Genomic DNA, 23,186 nt, shown 5'->3' on the forward strand with positions numbered 1-23,186 from the left:
CACCTATACTTCCTGTCTGGTCACTGGCCATCAGTGTTTTATTTATATAGAGCAATTCCTTCATTTGTAAGCCACCCACTAAATAAATCTTCCTTTTAACTACGTGGAGTGGCCTTAATAATTTCACCAATATCTGGTGCCCACGTGGGTCAAATTCCAAAGGCCTGGGCGGCTCCTGCCCTCAGCCTCCTCCCCGGCTGGCGGGTACAATGACCGATATAATAAAGGTACAAAATAAATACATTTAATACGTGGAAGTGGCCAGGCTTTCACCCTCATATGGCCATCAGTGCTGTCATATGAGTAGCATCTCTGTGTTCTGCTGAGACATCATGTGAGACAAATTAGACCACTGAGTACAGGATTCCACATTTATAAGAAACAGGTCAGAATCAATTAGTTTTAAACTGTAAGTTTTAGGATTAGCTTATTTTTGCTTTGCACTTCATAAATGAATCCACTTACACATCCCTAATCCTCAATATAAACAATGCATTCATACCAGCAATCCCAAATTGGTGCTTTCGTTCTAGCAGTTGCAAAATAATAAAATGCTTCAGGAACTGAGCATTTGTATCCAATTTCACTTTTGGCTTAGTTAAGCAAAATCATCATCCCTGAAAAAGGCTTTGAATGTTTTTCAAGCCAGTTTCTCTGCTGAAGCAGCTCTTTTCATAAAATCATACGACAATCTCTGTTATTTCTTTTTTCTTTTTTTCTTCTTAAATGATGCACCATCTCTTTAAAGAAAATTGGGTTATTGATTAATTGATTATATGATGCTCACAAATGCCAACTTAAGCACAAGTAAAGAGACACTATTGAATGTTCATAACTCAAAGCTTGCAAGACCACACTACATGGTTGCGTAATTATCATCTCCCCCTTTAATGAAGATATAGCACAATGCTTTGCTGGTGTAATTTAGACGATATATCAAAACTATGCAAAATTTTCTTTACACTACAATGGGAAACTGCAACACACATGTAAATGACAGGGCTCAGCCTGGTTGTTAAGTCAGGGCATTAGTATGCCAAGGCTGTAGTGGCGGTGCTAGTCTTTATAAGGTGACACTGGAAATCTTCAGAGGAAATTAAAGTACACGGTGCTGACTTATAACTTGTTAGTGAAAACCATGACATTTGAAAATGATTAGCAGAAAATGGAGTTTTTATTTGGATACTCAATACCCTAGAAGTGTCTAAATAATAAATGACTTGGAGAAAAATATCACCCCTTTGGAGAAGTGAAGTAAATGTTGCAAACAACAACAATAGCACAATAACAGCATCTACTGTTTGTCCAGGATTTGTTGCACAGATTGAAGGACGTGTGCTTTTGTGCATGGATTTAAATCATAGCTCTATAATTAAGTACCATGAAGCCATGGGGGAAGTTAGCTATCCTTTTTGGTGTCTAATTTGCTCCATCTGTAGAAGGGCATAAAAGTAGTCCCCTCTTCACTGTGAGGGAATATCTAACAACATGGAGCTATGCAGCAGTTAGGGCTGAATGTGGCAGAAACAGAAGTACAGAAGTTTAAAACCAACTAGATGTGATTCCTTACATGACAATAAGTCTAGAAGGACTTGGTCTTGGGGTGGTAGAAAGGGTCAAAAGGTCATCGTGGGCTCAAGAACCTCTTCTTCTTCCTGTCACCCTGAAGATGGAAGCTAACAGCTATCCCTGTGAAGTTCAGCAGTCCTCTCCACTGTCCAGGCTGAAAGGATGGAGCAAAGGGTAGAAGGCAGTGGCACTTAGCTTGGGATGCTAGCCTGTTATTTTCTGCAATGTAAAGGGGTCTTATTGCACTGTATGTGTACCACAACTCAGCACATGACCTGTCTCAACTTCAAGGGAGTCTAAGGAACTAGTATTTTAACTGACATATTGTGGCTTGGAATAAAGTTGACTCATGTACTTAGTAAGAAGGTTAGGGGAAGATAAATAATTCATAAGTGATACCTGTTATGTCATTGCAAACTATACAATTTCATAAATATTAGCCAATATTGTTATTTTAATTCTTTTGTGTATTCCTCAAGAACACTGAGAGCATGGTGTATAAGTCATAAAGCAGACATGCATTTAATTAAATTTAAATATCTTCTGTATAAGTCAGCAGTAGTAAGAACAGAGAGTAGAGGGAATTACAAGAACAGAGAAGGAATGAACGGTGTTTCACACTCTGTCATTCAACATAGTAAGCTCAGGCAGAGCATGGCAGCTGATTATCAAGGCACACAGGATTGCCAACTTTTCCTGGAAAGAGGTAGTATTTACCTGAGGCCCTGGAGAGGGTCCAGCAGGCTCAACTGACAGCTGGACTTGTGACAGTTCCCATCAGAGGTTTATCACACACTTCCTGGAACTCCTAAGAGACATGTCAGGGAACCATTGCAGGGGCCCAAAAGCTTCAGAGTGAGAAGTAATGATGACAATGAGGAGGAATTCAGGTTTCACACAAAACAATTTCGGTAAATAGTTAATATAATGCTAGTGTAGCCAACTGATTTTTACTATTTATGTGAGGTAATGTGAAAAATAATCTACAGGCATATTTCTCAAATATTTTTATGAAATCTCTTCAAATTGAGTGTTACTTAACTCATACAAATGAAAGGTCAAGGAGGTAGATTGTCTTGCCTTGCTTCTCTTACTTACAAGGTTCTGGCACTGAGACTTAATCTCAACTCCACATAACATGAGTTCAAAGACTGGCTGAAAAAGCAGAGTGTCACTATTCCTCATTTTCAGAAAGAAAGCACATAAAAATATAGTGATTTTCAAGATTATGTCTTGCGGGCCATAAGATTATATTATAGAGATTTAGCTGTGTATTAAAGCTACACTTTGACCAGCCAAGGGTCTGTCAAATAGGAAGCCATTTATCATGAAATATTTGTTGTTATCCAGTTTTTAATGCTTCAGCTGTCTTCTGCTATGAAATTCTTGTGTGCCCAAATACTATAGACTATTTGGCAAACAGCTAAGCTTCTCAGATGCTGAACCTCTAGGTAACTAACTCCTCTCCCCACCCCCACCCCCTGAGCCTAGGAGACAAGCAGGCTATAGATGCATAGCTTTGCTTCTTGTACAAATGAAGCTCATATTATCCCCTTCCTTCATGCCTAAGGGCATGGCAGAGAGACTGACTGAGGACAATAAGGCTTTTTACATAGCCAAATACAGTAAGGACTGGAGCAGAATTCTAGAGGAGACACAGAACTGAGTGGCCAGAGAGGAAGACAGAGGTTCAGTAGAGGGTAAAGCAGATCTTTTGTAGAGTTTATCAGGGTCAGGAAGGATATAGATGGAAGACAAAGGAACGGAGGACAAAGATCAGGTCAAAAGCATAAGAGCTTACTAAAACTAAAAGGGCAGGAAAACTGGGCACAGAGAGAAGCTGAATGTGAGGGCAAGGCTGAAACTGTGTGGATGGAATCGACTTAGAAGAATAAAGTGAATGGACTAAAGAACTCAGTGTGCTTAGATTCATTTGACATCCCTCAGGTTAGTATCATTAGCCACTTGTAGCATCTATTCTGGATCCTGATAGAAATCTCAAGTTAGGCACTTGGGGGGAATTCGATAATTATGTACATATATGAGACTCATCTATAAAGTGTGTTAAAAGTTTCCTTTCCCTGACTGGCCTACCCTGGGTCCCCAATTTAGTATCAGGTGATACCAACACCTGCAATAATGTAGATGTGAGCAATTTTGAGGAGTGTGCTAGCATGTCAAAGGTCACAAAAGCAACACTGTAATTCTCAGAATGAACACCCAAGAACAGATCATCCTTAAATAGAAAGAAACACCTTTGTGCAGATGAAATACTCTATGTGCATTTTACTCTTAGCAGATCAGGTTGATATTCCTTGAAAAAAAATATTTATTTTAGAACTACTTTAAATTTGTGGAAAATTGTGAAGATAACATAGAAAAGTCAATATATCACACATTAAATTTTCATTAATATTAATAATGGACATTAATATGTCAAACTTATAAAAATTCATCTATTAACCTTGGTACTGACAACTAAGATCCATACTTGGTTCAGACTTCATTTTGTTTTTACCTAAAGATGCCAGACCAAGATAACCCATGCTATTTTGGCATTGTGACTTCTTAGTTCCTATTAGCTATGAGAGCTTACTTCTCAAGTTTTATTTTAGAAAAGCTTTGAAGAACATGGGTTATACGTTTGTGGAATTTCACATAGGGGTACACTAGAGTTCAATTTCCAGCAATCACATGGTAGCTCAAAAACATCTGTAATTCAATCCAGTGCCCTCTTCTGGCATGTAGGCAGAACACTATATATATATATAATAATTTTTTAAAAGAATCAATATCAGATCAGGGGTTTTCTTTCAGAGCATGTAACTTCCTTAATGGCACAACTGAATATTTCTCTCAGCAAAGACAACTAGCCTGCAGTCTTCACAACCTTGTTGATGTAACATATGAGTTGGAGTGGTGATTCTGCCCCCTTGATGGACAGTCCTAACAACCAAGATAGAAAATACATTTCAAAGGCATGGAAGACCTGAAGTATCAAGACAACTAAGTAGCAACATTATTTTCATCATCATCATTTAATATTCATTACTATAACCTTGTATGAATCAGGATCTTCAGAGAAAAGACAAGGGAAGAGCTATATAAGTGGCTATAAATTGCAAATTATGGGCTGGGCTACTTGCATTTCGGGTATAAACTGCCCAGGAATTCTTTGAAGGACTAATGCCTTTGGTACTTTAGTAGTTAGGGATGATACTATTTACCAATGGTTTTCTATGCATTTTCAAGTTGTACTAAAAGGAATAAGATGGGCACACTTATCTACCCAGCAGAGGCTCACTGCTGCCGTGCATAGTATGAATTTGCTTTCTCAGTTACCACGTCTCTCTGTTAGAAATCAGTGCCTGGTGGCATCTGCCCTTCACTGAAAAATCTGTTCTTTCCAGAATCTGTAAAATTATTAGGAGAAGCCTTGCAGGCAGAGCCTCTTCATTCTAAAATTACATTATTTATGCTGCCAGTCGCTTCTTAGATGACCTCGTCACTTCTTTATGCCCCTAATTCCCAACCTTCTCATACATCTGTTTGAAAAGAGGCTGGCAAACAAAAACACCATTGCTGGTGATGGAAACTAGGGCCACCACAGAGCAGGCAACTAGCTCTCAGCAGTGAAGCACCACCATTGCTCTCCTCAAACACAAAGTACAGTGTCCCATAGGTAAACTTTTAGTTCCTTTCCAGGCACCTCACCCACCTAACTCCATCTTTTTTTTTTTTTTTTAACTTAGGAAGGGTTTCTGAGGCTGTTGTTTGCTTTCTCTTATTTCCCACTTTAGCTATTTATATCTCAATAACATAATAATATCTCACCTTGGAGCCTATCTTTTTTCAAAGTATTTAAGTCCTCTTTTGCTGCGGGATGTTCTGCATGGCAAATGTGTTGCTCTGACTGGTTAATAAATAAAACACTGATTGGCCAGTAGCCAGACAGGAAGTATAGGTAGAACTAACAGAGAGGAGAATTGAAGGGACAGGAAGGCAGAGAAGGAGACTGCAGCCGCAGCCAAGACAAGGAAGATGTAAGGTACCAATAAGCCACGAACCATGTGGCAAAGTATAGATTAATAGAAATGGGCTAAATATAAGAGTAAGAGCTAAACAATGATAGGCCTGAGCTAATGGTCAAGCAGTTTAAATAATATAAAGGTCTGTATGTTTATTTTATAAGTGGGCTAAGGGACTGCCGGGGCTTGGCGAGACCTGGAGAGAAAACGTTCCAGCTACACCTTTCCCCAATCATTTTGTTGATTGTAAACACAGTGGTATTTTTTTAAGGCAGTTTTTTTTCCTGTATAGCCCTGGCTGTCTTGGAACTCACTCTGTAAACCAAGCACGTCTCAAACTCAGAGATCAGCCTGCTTCTGCTTTTCAAGTGCTAGGATTAAAGGTATGTACCCCGACACCTGGCTAGTACTTTATTCTTTATAATCTTTGTAAATCTCCTATAAGATATGATCACATAGGGTATGTCAAATGTCAACTTAATAAGCATCTGTGACATGAATATATAAAATCAGGAATAGCTTAGTGTGTACTGCACACCAAGAGCTGAAGGTATCTGTTTGTACAATATAGTTTTAATCTAACCATTCAATAATGTTTTACAAATTTAGGGAATGAGGACCCTGAATCTTCAGGACATCTTTGACAATGCCAAGATTTACACCTAGGTATGTAAAAGTGTTTTATGGTGCCCACTCTTAGATTTGTGATGGGGGCCATGCTCACTGAATGCCTCTGAGGTTCTGTTTGTCATCTATCCAGTGAAACAGCCATTTCTATCACACCCCCCCCCCCAGTATTCCTGTATTTGACCAATCCTTTTCCATAAAAGATGCATCCTCATTTGCCAAGCCTTTCTTGTTTCCACAGTCAAATTGTCTTGACTCCTACACTGGTTTGTACAAAATTAACATTTTAATATTTTGTCTCATCCAGATCTTCAGGAATGATGGTCCTAAGGTAAACCCAGAGAATAACCTTCAGATTACTTTGTAGGAAATAATTATTCACTTCTCTTGCTTTTTCCATATTCAGCATGGGAGTTGACAAATACCATGGATGTCTTAAGACTAGGGCTTATGGAGATAGCCAATTCTGTAGAGTTCACACATTTGCATTTAACATTTGAGGGATTTCCTTGACTTTTAATTTCTCACAGGCACTCTGGAATTTTGCCAGTAAAATTATTAATAGAGTATACACAAAAGAAAAAAAAGGAGAAATAAATGAGAGGTGGGGAGAAAAAGATCAGAGAATAGTAAATAACTCAAGAAGTTAGAAGTTTGCCTTGTGGTTAGCTAAACCATCTAAAGCAGTATACACAGAGTTTGTGCAAGCCCATGATTAACCAGCATGAGGAAATCAATTGTGAACAAACTACTACACACATTGGAACTCAAAGGACACCATCATACTTAAAGTGGTCTGTCCCCGTTCCTGGCTGTATTAGCAGAGAGGTGTTGCTGGCTGTATTAGCAGAGTGGTGGACCAAAACCATCACTTTAGGGTGTTCACTCTGATTTCATTGTCGGATTAGAGTGTAAGGTCTCAATGACCTGATAAACAGCTAAGAGGCAGGTTGTCTACAACCAGGCACCCAGACACTCTCTGGACTGTTGGAAGAGCAACCTCTTCATGGACACTGTGACCACCCCCACCAATTGTCTCTCAGTGTGGGGAGCTCACCACAAGGAGGTTTTCTGCTGGGCAGTAACATTAACATGGGCTTAAGACATCACTGCCCAGCAGAAAACAAACAAAAAAAATGCACAGAGATTCTTCCCACACACATCCACGGGAGAGTGGCCTAATTCAGGGTGACCAACAGTCACAGTTTACAGCAAGCTGCTTCTTCGTTGACGGTGTAAATCCTACTTCCGAGGAAGCGCCTAGCAAACAGGATAAATTTCATCACTGTACAATTCTTCTAACAATGCAGTCAGTGCAATAATACTCTCTTTTTTGTGGTTCTTTCTTTCTGTCCTTCTCAGTATCTTTGCCATGAATTTTTTTCTCCCCTTTGTTCCTTAATTCTTTTCTGAAAATTGATTGAATTCTCTTACTAAGTTATAGCAAGGGAAATGCAGTTTCCCTGGGAGGCAGTTCACCCCTCTATAAATAGAATATAACTCTGAGGGGAAAAGTAAAACAGCAGCCTTATATAACCTCTCACAAAAGCCCTGCTCACTTTCTAGCAGGACCAGAGAAGGGCCTACAGTTCATGAGCTAAGCAGAAACATGTCTCACCAGTGGGAACACTAGTGATTTTCATTCAGATTGATCCAGTCTGCACAGCTGAGCCCTCACGTCCTCTCCTACTCCACTGTGATTTGGAGCGCTGGTTAAAGCTTGTCTCTCAACCAGGCAGGGCAGAGAAAAAGCTTCAAAGCCTTGCACTGAGATCTCTCTCTGCCTGAAAGCTTTACTCCTCTTTAAACACCTCAGTTAAGCCCTCTCTTTCCCATCACGGAAGCTCAGACAAATGAGCAGTTGGTTTGCTTCATGCCCCAAAGATCATTTCCAATCAAAAAGCGAGGTTCAGTTTGGGGTCCCTTCAACCAGGGGCTCACTTTTAGCAGGTGTGTTCTTTCAGAACTGACCTGAAGGACACAGAGTGGAAATGATTCTGGCATCCCTTTTATGTGCCTCCCTTTCCCCCTGAATCACAGTGTTTTCAAGAAGGAAGAGAGTGGCTGGAAGGAGAGATGGGAAATGAAAATTAGCAGATCCTTTTTGAAGTGTGTCATCTTCTTGAGAAAAAGATGAGGAAGGCAGTTTGATTTCCAAAGGAGTTTCTATCTCAAGGAAAATGAAGCATATCATGACGTCTGAGAGATACTGAGGCAGCAAACAACAAGCTAGAAGCCTCTTAGATGTGTGGGCAGTTGGGCAGTTTGCCATTGTAAAACTTAAAGCTAGGCCACCCAAAGATGGTGCAAGATAAGTCTGAATTCATGTGGCTGGAGCCCTCCCGCCCCAGTTGACCAGTTATGGTTGTGAAGACTGGGAAGGTCTCCTTCTCCTAGGTACATGGCTCTAAATCTTCTTTCACTCCAAAGGAGCAAGCTCAGGCAATGGCTAGGCTTTCTGAATTTCTAATGAGTCTATATATTTCTGTTCTGTGGACAACACCTCAAATAGCTGCTGTAATGCCATTAGACAATGAGAACCAGTACAGTGGCTGTGTATCACAGTCATCTGAAGATAAAAGCAAATAGTTAGACTTGAGTAGCTACCAGAGATTCTGAATTAACTAGTATGAAGAGAGCCTTAAAACTGATGAAGAATCACGAAGAGATGTGCTTCTCCAGAGCAAAGACCTCAGGGACATATTCTACCTTGAACCTTTTGCTAACAAAGCAAGACTTAACTTCTGGGCATTCGTACTATGTAGTTAGATCAATCAGTCTGAAGAAAATGCATGTAACTAAAATAGGAAGAGGTAGTAATTAAGGATTGTTTAAATTAATGTTATTAAATTAATAATTTAAATGTAGAATCCACAGCAATGTGTTATAGGCAAATACATTTGACCAGTACTAGATACACTTAATATAGCTCAAATTAATATCATATTAACAATAAATTCTATTTATGAAATAGTGAATTGAAATACATACTCTATATATTTAACAACTGGAGTGATTCTTATCACTGATTTAGAGTTGGAACATATAGGTTGATTTTCTGTCCATTTAATAGAGGGGGGTGTTGACATGCTTCAATCAAACCCATCACCTGGTTTTCTATGTGTGTGTGTGTGTGTGTGTGTGTGTGTGTGTGTGCATTCTAGATTGTGTCTGCTCTGTCTTCATGGCCAAAGACCACAGAGCCAGACCCTGTAGGTATAAACTGACTCAGTGGCACAACTACTATTGGATACAGTAATATGATTCAGTTGCAAGCCACTGGCTTCTTGATGAGCTGTAGATTAAAGCACAGAGAACATGTAACAATATTTGAAGAAACAGCAACGTAGAGAAAATGTGGTGGAATGCAACATACTGGAATAAAAACCATCTATAATTTTAAACAAAGCTTAAGGCTCACTTTTTCACTTTACTTCATGAGAGAAATTAAAAATATAGTTTTCAGGAGGCTACCCAAAGAAGAAATGCCCCCATGCCAATGCCAGTAGCACAGAGAGGTGAAATCCCATTCCCTCTCTCTGCCCAGTGGAACTGGCCTCCTGAACATGCTCATTAATAAACATTTACTTTTTTCTAGCTCTCCATATTTTCTAAAACTGTTTCTGCTTAACTATGCTATTTCTATCAATAAAATCCAATGGTCCACAGTAGGAGAGACTGGCTTATAAATTTATAACAGACTGATGAATTAGGGCAAGAGATTTTTATGCAATTCACCTACATATTATGATACTTGAAATGTTCCTTGGACTCAATATCTGTTATCATTTTTGTCGGGTAGGTATTCTGTTCTCCAGTTGCGGTTGCCCACTTTGGATCCCAGCCAATGTGGTAGCTTTTGGAGCCCTGGCAGACAGTATTCCTGTGCCACACATAAAGGAATGGACATGAGCTAGAGGTAAAGGGAGATGGAGAAAATAGCTAGGGGGAAGCTTAGGTCAGCTACTATTTACCTATATTTTAAATAATGTGAAAATATTCAAGAATGCTCCTTGATAGGATCTTATTTCAACAGATTCTACCAGTTCCCTGAGTATGGAAATCTGTTGGGAGAGGACCGAGAACACTTTGCATCCTCATCTAAATTATTACCATACAGTCCTTTCCTGAAGCATGATACACTGATTGGTTTTGTTTTTGTTTTTGTTTTTTTTTTTTTTTTGCTGGTTTTCTCCCTCTGCTCCTTATCAAATGCCCTCTCCTTAACTTACTAATTTATTCCTCCATTGCCAGCTCAACCACAATTTTCTCAGAATGCCCCGCCCCTGCCCCTGCCCCATCCCCATGTATTTTTAATCTGCTCTCTGGATGCTTTCACTGTCTTCAATGCTGCATCACAATAGAGCAATGCAATTGTGGCTAGGTCTGTTGCTAATCCAAATGTGCTCCCACTGTCACCACCACCTAAACAAGAATGTGCCTAGAGCATTCAATAAATGTAGAGGAGACATGGGAGTGTGCTAACGTGTTTATAGAGCATTTGCCACAATCTGCAAGAAAAACCGTGATGAACTTCATTCTCCCCACATCTACGTCTTAGCTTATTTATATTGTATTTCCTTTCATTTTACCCTATTTTGTCTTATTTTTATTGTTTGGGGTTTTTTGTTGCTGTTGTTTTGTTTTGTTTTGTTTTGTTTTGTTTTGTTTTGTTTTGTTTTGAGACAGGACTTTGCTTTGTAGCTCAAGCTAGTTGTGAACTCACTTTATAGTCCAAGGTGCTCTATCTCATACTGATAGTCTTCCAACCATCACTCCCTAAATTCTTGGGCTATAGATACCCATGTGACATTGCATCTAGCTTCGTTTAAATATGATTGACAACTATTTACACCCCAATGCTTCAAACAAAACAAGAAACACACACATAAAGAAAACCTCAATCACTCTAGGAATTCTAAGAATACAGGGACAAGAGAATTAGCTTTGTCAGCCCACCTTGCTAGTATTAGCATATTAATGGTAGAATGTGTAAACATTATAGTTGACATTTTTTCAGTCTCTCCCCTTTGTTTGTACTTTTTCTCAATGAGCACTTTGTTCTGCCTTATGTGTCACTCACTCATCTATGTATGTGCCTGTCTCGTTGACTTAAAGACAGACTCATAAAAGATAAATACATTAAAACATCCCATTTAGCACATCATAACCCCTGTTAAATATCCATAATGATGATCTTGATTTAAAGATTTGATCTCATTTGATCTTATCAAAGCTCAACAATTATCCTGGGCATTGAGAGAACTACCTGAAAAGTGAGAACACAACTTTTAGAAGACAAAACACATATCCCTAGCTATAACATGGAAAAAAAGTATGATGAGCTTATATTTTTCAATGCATTACTTGGGAAATCTTATCTAGAAAACCACATTAAATTTGAGGCCTTTGATTACTAGAAATAGCTAAATAAACTAGAGGGAGTTCAGAAAAAAATGTAAACATAATTGAGCTTCTGGAGGGATAAGAGGAAAAATTAAGTGAATAAAATCGCTAGAGTTAGATTAAATAAAGATGACTCCAGAAAACATAAACAATTGAGAGCTAAAATTATTTAGCCTTCTTCTAGACCATAGAAAAGGCAATGTCCTTGCAAAAGGAAAGCAAGAACCCTGGCTCCATGGCACAGGTGTAAAGAAGAATATTTGGAACAGCATTACTTAAGATGAATTACAAAGTAAATTTCCAACAGCAAAAAACTGTTGTGTTGGGGAAATGTTTCCCAGGAGAAGTCGTCAACAAACTATCCCTTGAGATGTTTCAAACCAGGGAGAAAATAACTAGAAATTGTCCTGCAGGGAACAGCTCTGCCCAGACATTAGACATGAAAGGGAAAGCTTTGCAGATTTTCCCTCTAATTTATATTCTTCTGAGATCCCATGAGGCTGAGCAAAGATAGGGGAACAATGGGTGGAGGACTCTCAATGCAAAGGCTTGCTTAGATGTCTCAGCCTTGGCTCACATCTCTGAGTCAGCACAGAAGACAACCCACTAGAGAGGCCACTTCCAGCATACCCAAATGAGTTATTTAACCCAGAGACCTTTGTTAGCCTGCCTGATGAGACCAAGTGGAATAAATTAAGAGCATATATAAAAGTTGGAGGCATATATTTCTTCAATCACAGGCTGTCTGAATCCAACAATATTATACACTGTAAATTTGACAATGATTTTTGGCTTACACATTTTAGTATATTCGAAACATATTCAAGGTCAAATGGCCTGGTTAGGATGCATTTTCACTAAGATTTGGTATCTACCATTAGGACTGTAATTCATTCTTCCTTTGGTTACATTAGATTCAGGAGAGTCCTAGTGTGTCTGAAATTAAGCCTAGTGCCTCAGAACTATGTTTCCCTGTAAACTGATGTCTATACAGACATCATGAGCAAAAAGGGTTTCTCATTACAATAAATAATCTTAAAGTGACTAAGGCCATTTTTTCTAGATGAATTTAATGTGCATTTTGGGAAAGTGCTTAACAAGTGCCTGGGGTAAGATAAACTTGGTGTAACATAAGGTAACAACTTCCCAAAAGTTAGACCACTGATGATATCTATATCTAAAATCAAAAGTTTGATTAGTAAGGAAAACAGAATAAATACCAATAAAATTACTAAAATAAAAAGGATGTTCAGTTGGAGAAACAGAATCATAGAAGTCTCTTGCTGCAACCACAAATGGCCAACCAATTTATGAGAAAAAATGTGCAGTTTTATTAGCAATCAGGGAAATGCAAATTAAACTCATAATGAGATGTTAATTCACATCCACCAGATGAAGGCAAATTAAGCAAATGAAAATACCAAGTGTTGGTGGAGACAGGAAACAAAGAAAATTTTCATATGTTCCTGCTGTGGAGCTATAATAAGTGTTGGTATGCCATAGCCACTTAGTATAAAAATGTCTTTTACATTACTCAGAACTTCTATAGCTACTTGGACACCTGGAAATGGTGCTAATTTTTACTGGATAATGTCTAGAAAGATGCTTAAATCATAAAGACAGGCAACAGAAAAATTGGAGTTCAAAAAAGTCTATCAACAATAGCTTAGGCAAGTTATAATCAACTAATGTCATGGAATACTATACACTAGAGTGATTGAGTGTAGCTATATTCACATACAAAGGAGTCTCAGATATTTAATGTTTTTCCATAAAACAAATCAGAAAAAAATACATTTCCTTGTGTTAAAGAAAGATGCATTTGTGGCAATGTTACAAAATGCAAGGACTAATTAACACAAAAAAACAGAAAGCTGTCATTGGGTAAATGCTTTTTTAAATTATTGTTATTATCTTTAGTATTATTATTAATTATACCAGATACTACATATATATGCAGTTCATAATGTAAGTAAGTTACATGATGTTGAAACTAGGAATTCACTAGCATTTCTCTAATCCACACCTTCATTAACAAGGAAAATTATGTTTCATGAAGAACAAATGGCATCCAAATTAATATATCAGATTTCAGAAACACCACAAACCCATTAATTAAATACATTAGGGCTCTTTCCTTTAACAAGGGACTCAGGCCCCAATTTAGAGTCTCCTTTCTTTCATGAAAGACAGTCTCCATAAAACTGAGTAAAATAAAATAGAAAACAAGGACAGAGAGGAGATTCAAATGGACATAACAGTGTAAAGAAACGATGCTTTCTGAATCCAGAATCATTTTTTTAAATATGTAACAACTAGAAACTTGTGTCCAGCCAGGCAGTAATGGCACAAGCCTTTAATCCCAGCACACAGGTTGCAGAGGCAGGCAGATCTTTGTGAGTTCGAGGCCAGCCTGGTCTACAGAGCGAGATCCAGGAAAGGCACAAAGCTGCACAGAGAAACCCTGTCTCAAATAACCAAAAAAAAAAAAAAAAAAAAACCCAAAAAAAAACCAAAAAAAAAAAAAAGAAAGAAAGAAAGAAAGAAACTTGTGTCCTAAATTTTAGAAAAAGCAATGCTCTATCTTCAGGTTATCAGAAATAATCCCTGTAATGTAAAAACTGTATCATAGTGATGACTTGAATATATGACAAACAGGTTAAATTGCATTCAATATCTTAAAAGGCACTTGAGTGGATATTTTTTTCTAAAATTCTATTGGTGAAATCTAAAAATATTGTGACTTAACAAAAAACTTCACCTATTAAAGCAAATGGTCTAAGTTAGTAACATTTATATCATCACATCTGATTATTTTATACTCCTATGAAAATATAATAGATTTAAGAACATTTTAGATAACCTAGTATAAAATTATATTAATCTTTATTAGGCCACAAATCAATGAGGTGATATTTTTATTAAAAAACATTATAAAGAACCAGCTAGTTCAACAAAACATGTTTGTACTAGACAGTTTGGAGAATTGCCTTCTTTTAAGACCCATGTGTAAAAGAAAACTTTCGTGGAATATTAGTTTAACTATGTAAAGATGTGTTGCTGTTTTACCTCGCCTGCCTAAGGTACCTGATTGGTCTAATAAAAAGCCGAATGGCCAATAATGAGGGAGGAAGTGTAGGTGGGACTTCTGGGCAGGGAGAGTAAGTTGTAGGAGGAATTTAGGCTCAGAGAAGAAAGAAAATGAGATGACAGGGGGGCACAGGGGATCAGCCAGCCAGACACAGAGGAAACAGCAAAGCAGGACAGACAGAATGAAAGAAAGGTAAAAAGCCCTGAGGCAAAACATAGGTGAATAGAAACAGGTTAGATTAAGTTAAAAGAGCTAGTGGGGCAAGTCTAAGCTAAGGCCTAGCATTCATAATTAATAGTAAGTCTCTATAGTTTATTTGGGAGCTGGCTGGTGGCCTAAGGAAAATGCCAACTGCAGAACACAAAGAAGAAACTTCTAAATTGCAACAAATGATCAGAAAATGATGTATAAATGGCAGCCAGAAGAAGCTCCAGCTCCAGTTATGGCGCTACATGCTGATAAGATATGGTGAAGGAAAGGAGCCAGAGGCAGGAGGATCATAAATTTGAGGCCAACCTAGCCTACACATTTGGCCCCAACCCTAATAGGCGAGCTCCCCCCCCCACACACACACACACTTGAGAAAGCTAGCCCAGCCACCACCATAGACCTGGGAGAGAGGGCTCTGCCCCTCACCTGAGAGGAGTTTTCTGATCAACCTGGACCTACCAACTCAACTGCCACTCAGGCACACACCCATGGCTTGAAGTTGGCACACCGCAACATCTATCCCATCTCTGATCTGCTGGAGTGTTTGACGGGACCTCATAGCCGCAGAATCTTCATGACTCAGCACAAGAGTAAGATATTGGAGAAGAATGTCGGTGGGAGTCCAGTTTTGATGGTGTACCAAAGCCAGAGGCCTTGAACCTGACTACAACTCATTGCACACTGAACATTTGCAAGTAATGCTGTTTGGACAAAAGGGTATACTGCATGATACACAGCGGCTCCCAACACCCCTAACATGAATGAAGAAGTGATGGAGAGGTGGGAAAGACAGAGGATAGAAATGTTTTTTTTTTCCTTTTTTATTATTGTTTACTTTTATCTTATTTTTATTCTTTTTTAACTTTCCTGGGGGGGGCACTACAAGAATAAGGAGCAGATATGGAGAGACTGGGAGAGGAGTGAGATTGGGGTGCATATGTAAAATTCCCAAAGAATCAACAAAAAGCTACAGAATTTAGTTTTATGAAATTAAGCATATATATATATATATATATATATATATATATATATATAATTTTAAAAGTATAAATGAGTAATGGGTATTGGGCTCCAGAAATTTAGCAGAAAAGAGAAATCTCCCACTCAAGCCATGCCGTAACAGTGTACTTGAGACATATGATCGATAAATATGAAATGATTTGTGTGATTCTGTGCTGGACTTTCCCCCCAAGAAATGAAAGCTATACACACTATGGTTGTTTAAAACTGTTCATAGAAGCAATATAGGCTCATATGACCATTGGCAAATTACCATCCATAATGAAAATAGAAGTATGTTCAATCATACACATTATTACATATTTCTAAATCACACCACAGTACAAAGTTGAAACATTTCTGAACTATCAAGGAAAATATTTTTACTTAAGATTTGTGTTAAAGGGGATTTTTAAACCTCAGGCTAAATCTGTCAAAGAACTTTAGAGCTCTATAGTAATTTTGATCATAAATCAGCCAACCTGTACCTCTTTATGTTAGTAGAGTGCTGAACCTGAGAAATGCACAGTGAGGGAGATGACACTCATGTGGGAGACGTAAATGTGTGCTGTGAAATTGTGCTGCAATTTACCTGAGTGCTGTGATTATAAAGGTGCATAATAATTTGCATTTTATTTTAATTTTTTTGCTGTTGCTCACTTGGCATATGCAACGTGTAATTTTGTCTTGTGAATTTTTTATTGGTCTACAGGGAAAACAATCCGATTGCTTATCCTTTCTCATGAGCGAATTGAAGATTCACTATATGAGGTCTTAATTTGAAGGGGAGTATTTTAAATATATGGGGACAGGGCAATGTCATGGACATTATAAGGTCAGTGAGAAATGCTCTGAACTCTGAAAAGAGAAAATATTGACAAAAATTAAAGTTCTGTACCTCAACCTAGTAACAACTTTGTGGCCAAATCATATGCCTATATTAGTGTCAACCATTACCCTAGAGGGCTCACTCCTTTCTCAATGTTTGTGAACTCTAGAATGCTGCTAATCCTGGCTAAGAGGCCACAGGTGAGTCTGCTGATATAACAGTATTGTTGAGCTCTTTTTGAGTACAATTCATTCTTCACTGAAAGAAGCACTCCAAAAAATTTTAAATTCATACTTAAGACAAATCCCCATGTCTTTCAAAGTGGAATACAACACCTCAAGTCGAATGCCTACAGAACAAGGACTTGGTTTCTTAATGAAAAACGCTTTCCTGGGTTGCATCAAGAAGGGTGGTCTTGATGTCATACTATGTAGAGAGGACAGCTGAATTCTCTAGGGACAGCCAAGAGAGAAGCAAGCAGCCCATAGTAGGTCATTGAAATTTTCATGGGATATTGTCCAAATATTGAATTTGGTGTGTTCTAACCCTGAATCAATGGTATCCCAAGTCAGGATTCAATAAGGTCATGAAACTCTCAAGACCTTCTCTATATTGTCATAATGACACAGAGATAGCAGAAAATGAAACATCATATTTGTATTTTATGAATTTTAAATGTGCATCATACTCCCAACTCTATTTCAGAGATTATGATATTTTTCTATAATCTGATGATTTTATCAGTAATTAATCAAGCAACTTTAGTGGGTTTGTGTTATTATTCTTTTAACCCAAGCAACACTAAGGTTTTCTGAAATTTATGTATACAGTTCATCTAAAAGATGATCGATCAATCAGTAGAGATAGGCGAAAGTGGATCATTTGAGAAGATACTTTTGCAACAAATACCCAAACACAGCAACATGTTTCCGATTTGATATGAGTTTCTGATGATAATCCAGGCCAGGTCTGTGGAAACTAGGCAGAGCTGGATCCAGACTAACACTGTGCTCCTAGTGAAATCATGAGGGTCTTTATTTATACACTTGAAGAAGAAGTCAGGGGGCTGTGGGAAGCAGCTCTCTGTGCAAGTACCATTGTGTTTTAACTAATGACAATGATTCATGACAACCATCTCCTTTACTAATTATCCTGACAGGGAAAAGCCTGGAGGAAGAAGTTTCACATACATAGTTTAAGATGGTAAAATTCTCCAAAGAAACTGTAAGACTATTTGCTTGAAAAATGTCATCTTAGGGCATTGTCTCTCATGGAAAGAGTCAGTTCAGAAACTTCAGCACTTCTTTAAACATTCTGAGCCGGTGAGGATAAACAGGGCCAGGATGACAGGATTTAAATCAGTGTGTATGACAAGGATAGAGATAATACTACATTATATGGCATTACTGTGTGTTGCTTGAAATTTATCAGGAACAATTCACATACATAGGCAGAAGCCTAGAACACTAAATTCATACAGTAGGAAGCATAAGCCAAGAAGAGAGAAACATTCTCATAAAAGATGTTTTTGAGATAATTGTCCTGGGATTCTCTTAGATGGTGTATCATTCCTTCATTCTAGAGACAAACAGGCAATAACATCAGTAACAAACTATCCCACCTTTTCAAATGAATCACCACCCCAACTCTCGATTCCTATTGGTTTAGACTAGACTCCAAAGAGACATCTGGCAGTGTTCCATTCAAGAACTAGATAGGATGAAATCTCATCCTCCTCAATGAACTAAGAAAGTCTGCAGAAAGGTTAACTTACCAGGGAATAAATGGAACACACACACACACACACACACACACACACACACACACACACGTTATAAATCTTTCCCCAGAAAAAAACAAAAACAAAAACAAAACTGTCTATCAGCTCCTCACAGCAGCCTTGCTGTTAAGAGCATTAAAGCAAATGCACTGAGCCTAATATATTCACATATAACACATGTGCTGGCCATTTCACATGCTTCATAACTCAGAGGGCAGCTGCTGCCGGGTGGGAAATGGATACTGTGACAGGTCACTGGTGATTTATACTGCAGCACTCTCAGAACAGTGGAGGGCCTGCTTACCCAGGCAACCCCAGGCCCTGACATCCCCTTCCTTAGCACAGCAAGCCCAGGAGCACATGGCCTGCTGTGCTTGTTAGTGTGAAAAGGGGGTAGATACAGCCAATAGCAAGCCTGACTTCATTATGTTTAGAGTACATAAACTCTCACCGAATGTAACACAAACATGCATTGATAGTTAAATAATTAATGGCAAAGCCTCCTGTTTGGTTCATTAACATCTGAAATTCCCATCTTACCTAAAATTCTGGGACTCTACCTGGTGCCTCTGCACATGGCTCGCGTCAAAAAAGGAAGAGGGTGTCCTACAAGAGCAAACCAAAAAAGGCACTGTTGTCCTCTCTCAGCTGCAAGTCCTCACTCTACACAGACACTGTTCAGGGATGCCCTTTTTGCTGTGGCAAAATAATCTCATTCAAATCGACAAGTTCCACATTTTGCCTAGAAAGAGGGGAAGGACCGATGCTATTGTGCTAGTTTCCATAATCCTTTGTTACCAATCAACAAAGTCTTTAAAAACCTTCTGCTGAGTGGGAATTTCAATGTCTGTGAACTAGACATTTGGCCTTATTAAGTGCACCTCCTACTGGTCCTTTCTTAGAGTGAACTATGCTTCTTCTCTGGCATGCTCCCAAAAATTGCTGCTAAGGAAAAGGGTAATATTCAGATAAATGAGCAAAGACTGGAGTGAGCTAAATTCGCACGGTCTTCAAAATGCACCACCCAGTTTCCTGGGACCTGTACAAGTCACATCACCTTCATTTGCAAATAGCACAAATGTACTTAGAAATGTAGATAAGTTTAGAACAAAGATCAGCAAGCATTATCCACTGGCATTTTCCTTACACATGTGCATTTTTGTTGAGGTTCTTTTTTTTTTTTTTTACTTAGATTCATCTAAGAAGAGAACATTTTGAGAAGAGAATTGAAGTAAAACAGTAGCAAATACATGACTAACTATAAGCAAAAAACTAAATGATAGGAAGGAGATATTTAATTAGGGATTAATAAAACTTATCTGATATATCCACTCATCTGGAACCAATCTGTACCGGGTAATAGTCATTTGGGAATGGCTTTAAAACTGTGTGACTGACAACATTGTCCATTTTTGCACACTTTACTTAATTCAATATTTTCAGCCATGGCCTTCACTCCCTCTCTATTCTATGGGCTTTCTGCTTAGCAGGGAACATTTCTGAACTTCCCCTTTTCTTTCCAGTAGCTCCCAAAGTGCCACAGAGAGCAAGAGTCGATCTTCTGAGCACAAGGAAGGTCCTGCTTGCTCCGCTGGTGAGCACTTGCGGTTTAAGGAGGGGATTTTTAAAGGCACTTTTCACTACTACAAGGATAAACTATCAGCTACCTCCCCACACCTACCTCCCACCTTCAAAGGGAGTAATTACGGGAGGACAAAGCTCTAGGAGAGAGGAGCCAGGGAGGAGGGGACCGCCCAAAGGGAGGAGGGAGGGCGGGCGAGCAACTGGGATGAGAGTGCGGGTAAGCGTGCTCATCATAGGAGTGCACACAGCAAACAGGCACACACACACACGCGCACACACACACACACACACACACACACTCACGCACGCACGCACCCGCACACGCTCACACACATACACACACGCGCACACACACATGCTGGCTCGCTCCGGCTGCCTACAGAAGGATGAAAGCCCAGCGTGTGTGCTCGCGTTAATCCTGCTGGCGAGTGGTGAAGCTGGCTTGGCGCTAGCTTCACGGCCTGAATCCGTTGCCACCGCGAAGCATTCGCAACCCTTGGTCCCTCCGCAGCCGGGACCAGACAGCCACAGCCGGAGTTTAGGACTCCAGGGAGGCTGGGGACTTGGCTGCCGTGATTTAATTTTATTCCCTGTTAATTTCCAAGGCACAGGTTGGGGCGCTCCTGTCCAACTCCTGGCCCCAGCCGGGGCAGTCTTGGGATCTGAGGAAAGGTCGATTCCGGAGGGATTTGCATGCTCTGGCAGCAGCTGTTCTGTCTTTCCCCAGCAGACCGGCTCTCTATAACCCAGTGTCCACCTACTTGTGGTGGCGTCCCGCAAAACCAGTAAATCTTACCACTTTGCTCGTTTTTATTCCTTTGGCCACAGAAGCCCCAGCTCCGCATTCGGAGACTGCAGCATCCAGGGAGCAGCCTTCAGATTCTTCTTTCTCCTGCTTTAGCCCCATCTAGTCCCCTGAACAGTTTTGCCATTTTTTTTTTTTTAATTAGAAACTACGCTTTCTAAGTGCCCGGGCCAAGAGGCCTATTTCCCAGAATATCAATCATTTGGAGTTTGTGTCTTGGAGATATTTGGAGACTTAGCTAGCAAACAACATTCACCCACCGTTAAAATTTCAAATACACATCCCTCCTGGCAGCTCTGTCCTTCTCTAGGTACGTACTGCTGCTATACACTCATCCAAAGTGCTCCAAACGCGTATCACTTCTGTTCCTTTCTTGATTAGCAATCAGCAAGTACAAAAATGCAAACCCAGGGTCGCACGTATTCACACAAACATCCCTAGCAGCTACATCCCGCACAGACGTGCTCTAGGCTCCCTGGATGTCATCCTCCGCTTGCTCCTGTTCCCCCATCCACCTCCTCTTCCTAGGTTTTTGAGGCTCTGAGGATACAACCCAGTTCCTTTCAACAGCATCCCTATCACTTTCACCAGCCCGTCCTCCAAACCAACACAAGTATTTGCAAAATCAAAGATGCAAGAGAGAAGCACCAGATTGAAAAAAAACGCGAAGGGATGCCCTCGACCCCACCAACATCCTCCGCCCCCAGGGGGAAAAAGTCTTCTGTCTTTTATCATCTGCGAGGAAACGGTGGGCAGAGCAAGCAGCAAATACCTTATTTCTCTTCCACTCTAATTCTACTCCCCAAATGAAACTGGAAGAGGAAAGGGGTAAGGGGTGGGGGAGCGTAGAGAAGAAAGGAACGGAGCTCTTACCACTGACTTGAAGATGCGCGCTGAGCAAGGAAGCTCCGAAGAGTACAAAAGCCAGCTTGGGTACCCAAACACATCCAAGACTATTCTCCATATTTCAGCCAACACCTTCGGGGCCGGGGGTCCTGGGCAGCGGTGGCACTCACACACATGCACTCACACACGCATGCACACATGCACACACCCGCGCCGAGCCCCTTCGGCTTCTTCCTCCTCCTCCTCCTCGTCCTCTTCCTCCACCTCTTTCTCCACCTCCCCTGCGCCTCTTCTGCCTGCGAAGCCTTTTTCCTTGTCCAGGGACACAATCAGTAGCAAGAAGAGGCAGCAAAAAGTTCCATTCGGTCCAAGAGCTCCCGAACCCCGATAACACCTTGGATAACTAACTCAAGGAAACAGAGGGTGCAAGAGAAGGGGAGATAGCTCTCCGCTGGGCTTGTGAGGCATCAATGAACGGAATATCCAGGAGGGCTAGAGTGGAGACGCAAAGCAATCCCGTGGCTGGCCATGCGTTAGAACGTTGAAGCTGCTTCCTTGAGGTCGGTTGGTTAAAGTTGGAGAGAAAAAAGATCCACGCCGGTGATGCTGTTCCTTTGGCTTCTCAGAGCTGGGGAACCGGGTAGGGGACAGAGGCGGGGGAGTGCCGGGCGGAGCGCTCTGCTCTCACTTGTTACTGGGGTGTCCGCCAGCGATGTGTGAGCTGAGAGTTGGAACCTTACTATCCATTGATCCGGAGAGTGGAGGGTTGGAAGGGAAAATGTGGAGACCGGAGGGAAACGAACTGGATCAGGCAAAGAATCCACGCGATGGGGGGCGGGGGCCTAGAGAAGCTTAGGGGAAAAAAGAGCGGACGGAGGAGGCTTCCAGCAGCTGCGTTCGTTTGGTCTACATATCAATGCGCAGGGATGCCCTCTGTGGGCAAAGCGTGGGAAGTCACTTTTGTCAATGGAGCCAGCGAACATCATGAGCATCTGGAGGCTTTGCAGCAATCATATTTGATCTTCTGCATTCAGGAAATTATTTTATGTGACTGTAAAACCTAGGCGGGTGTTTCAGATAGGGCAAATGGCCAGGCTTTTACTTTCTTTCTTGTCTTCTGCATTATTTAAAAGAGAAATTTTCATTAGAGAAAAAAAATATCTAATGCAACCCACTTTTATAAGTGGGAAACGGAGACCCAGAAACACCCCACACTGTAAGCAAACGCCAGATGGCCGCTTCCTGAGAGTAACTGGCGTCTTTTTCATTGCTCATTTTATTTCATCCATGGTCACTCTTCTCCAGATGAGAGTCAGATGCATAGGTATTTAAAGCACTCACGATATTCCGGATGCCTCCCAGGAACTATGAGCCTGGGATTTAGCATGACTCAATCTCCATTCTCGAGGGTC

General features: G+C 40.2%; 1 protein-coding gene across 2 annotated transcripts in view; it reads right to left on the reverse strand.

Annotated features, from left to right (window-relative positions):
• Dcc (DCC netrin 1 receptor) overlaps positions 1-22,664 on the reverse strand; it is a 1,155,384-nt gene extending 1,132,720 nt beyond the window's left edge. For both annotated transcript variants that reach the window (XM_016001609.3, XM_016001571.3), the window contains exon 1: positions 21,802-22,664. In XM_016001609.3, coding sequence (XP_015857095.1) covers positions 21,802-21,892 — 91 coding nt within the window. In that variant the 5' untranslated portion in view covers positions 21,893-22,664. The remainder of the gene's footprint in view (positions 1-21,801) is intronic.
• Positions 22,665-23,186: the final 522 nt, after the last annotated feature.

The sequence above is a fragment of the Peromyscus maniculatus genome, chromosome 19 (assembly GCF_049852395.1).
Source record: "Peromyscus maniculatus bairdii isolate BWxNUB_F1_BW_parent chromosome 19, HU_Pman_BW_mat_3.1, whole genome shotgun sequence".
Classification (NCBI taxonomy): domain Eukaryota; kingdom Metazoa; phylum Chordata; class Mammalia; order Rodentia; family Cricetidae; genus Peromyscus; species Peromyscus maniculatus.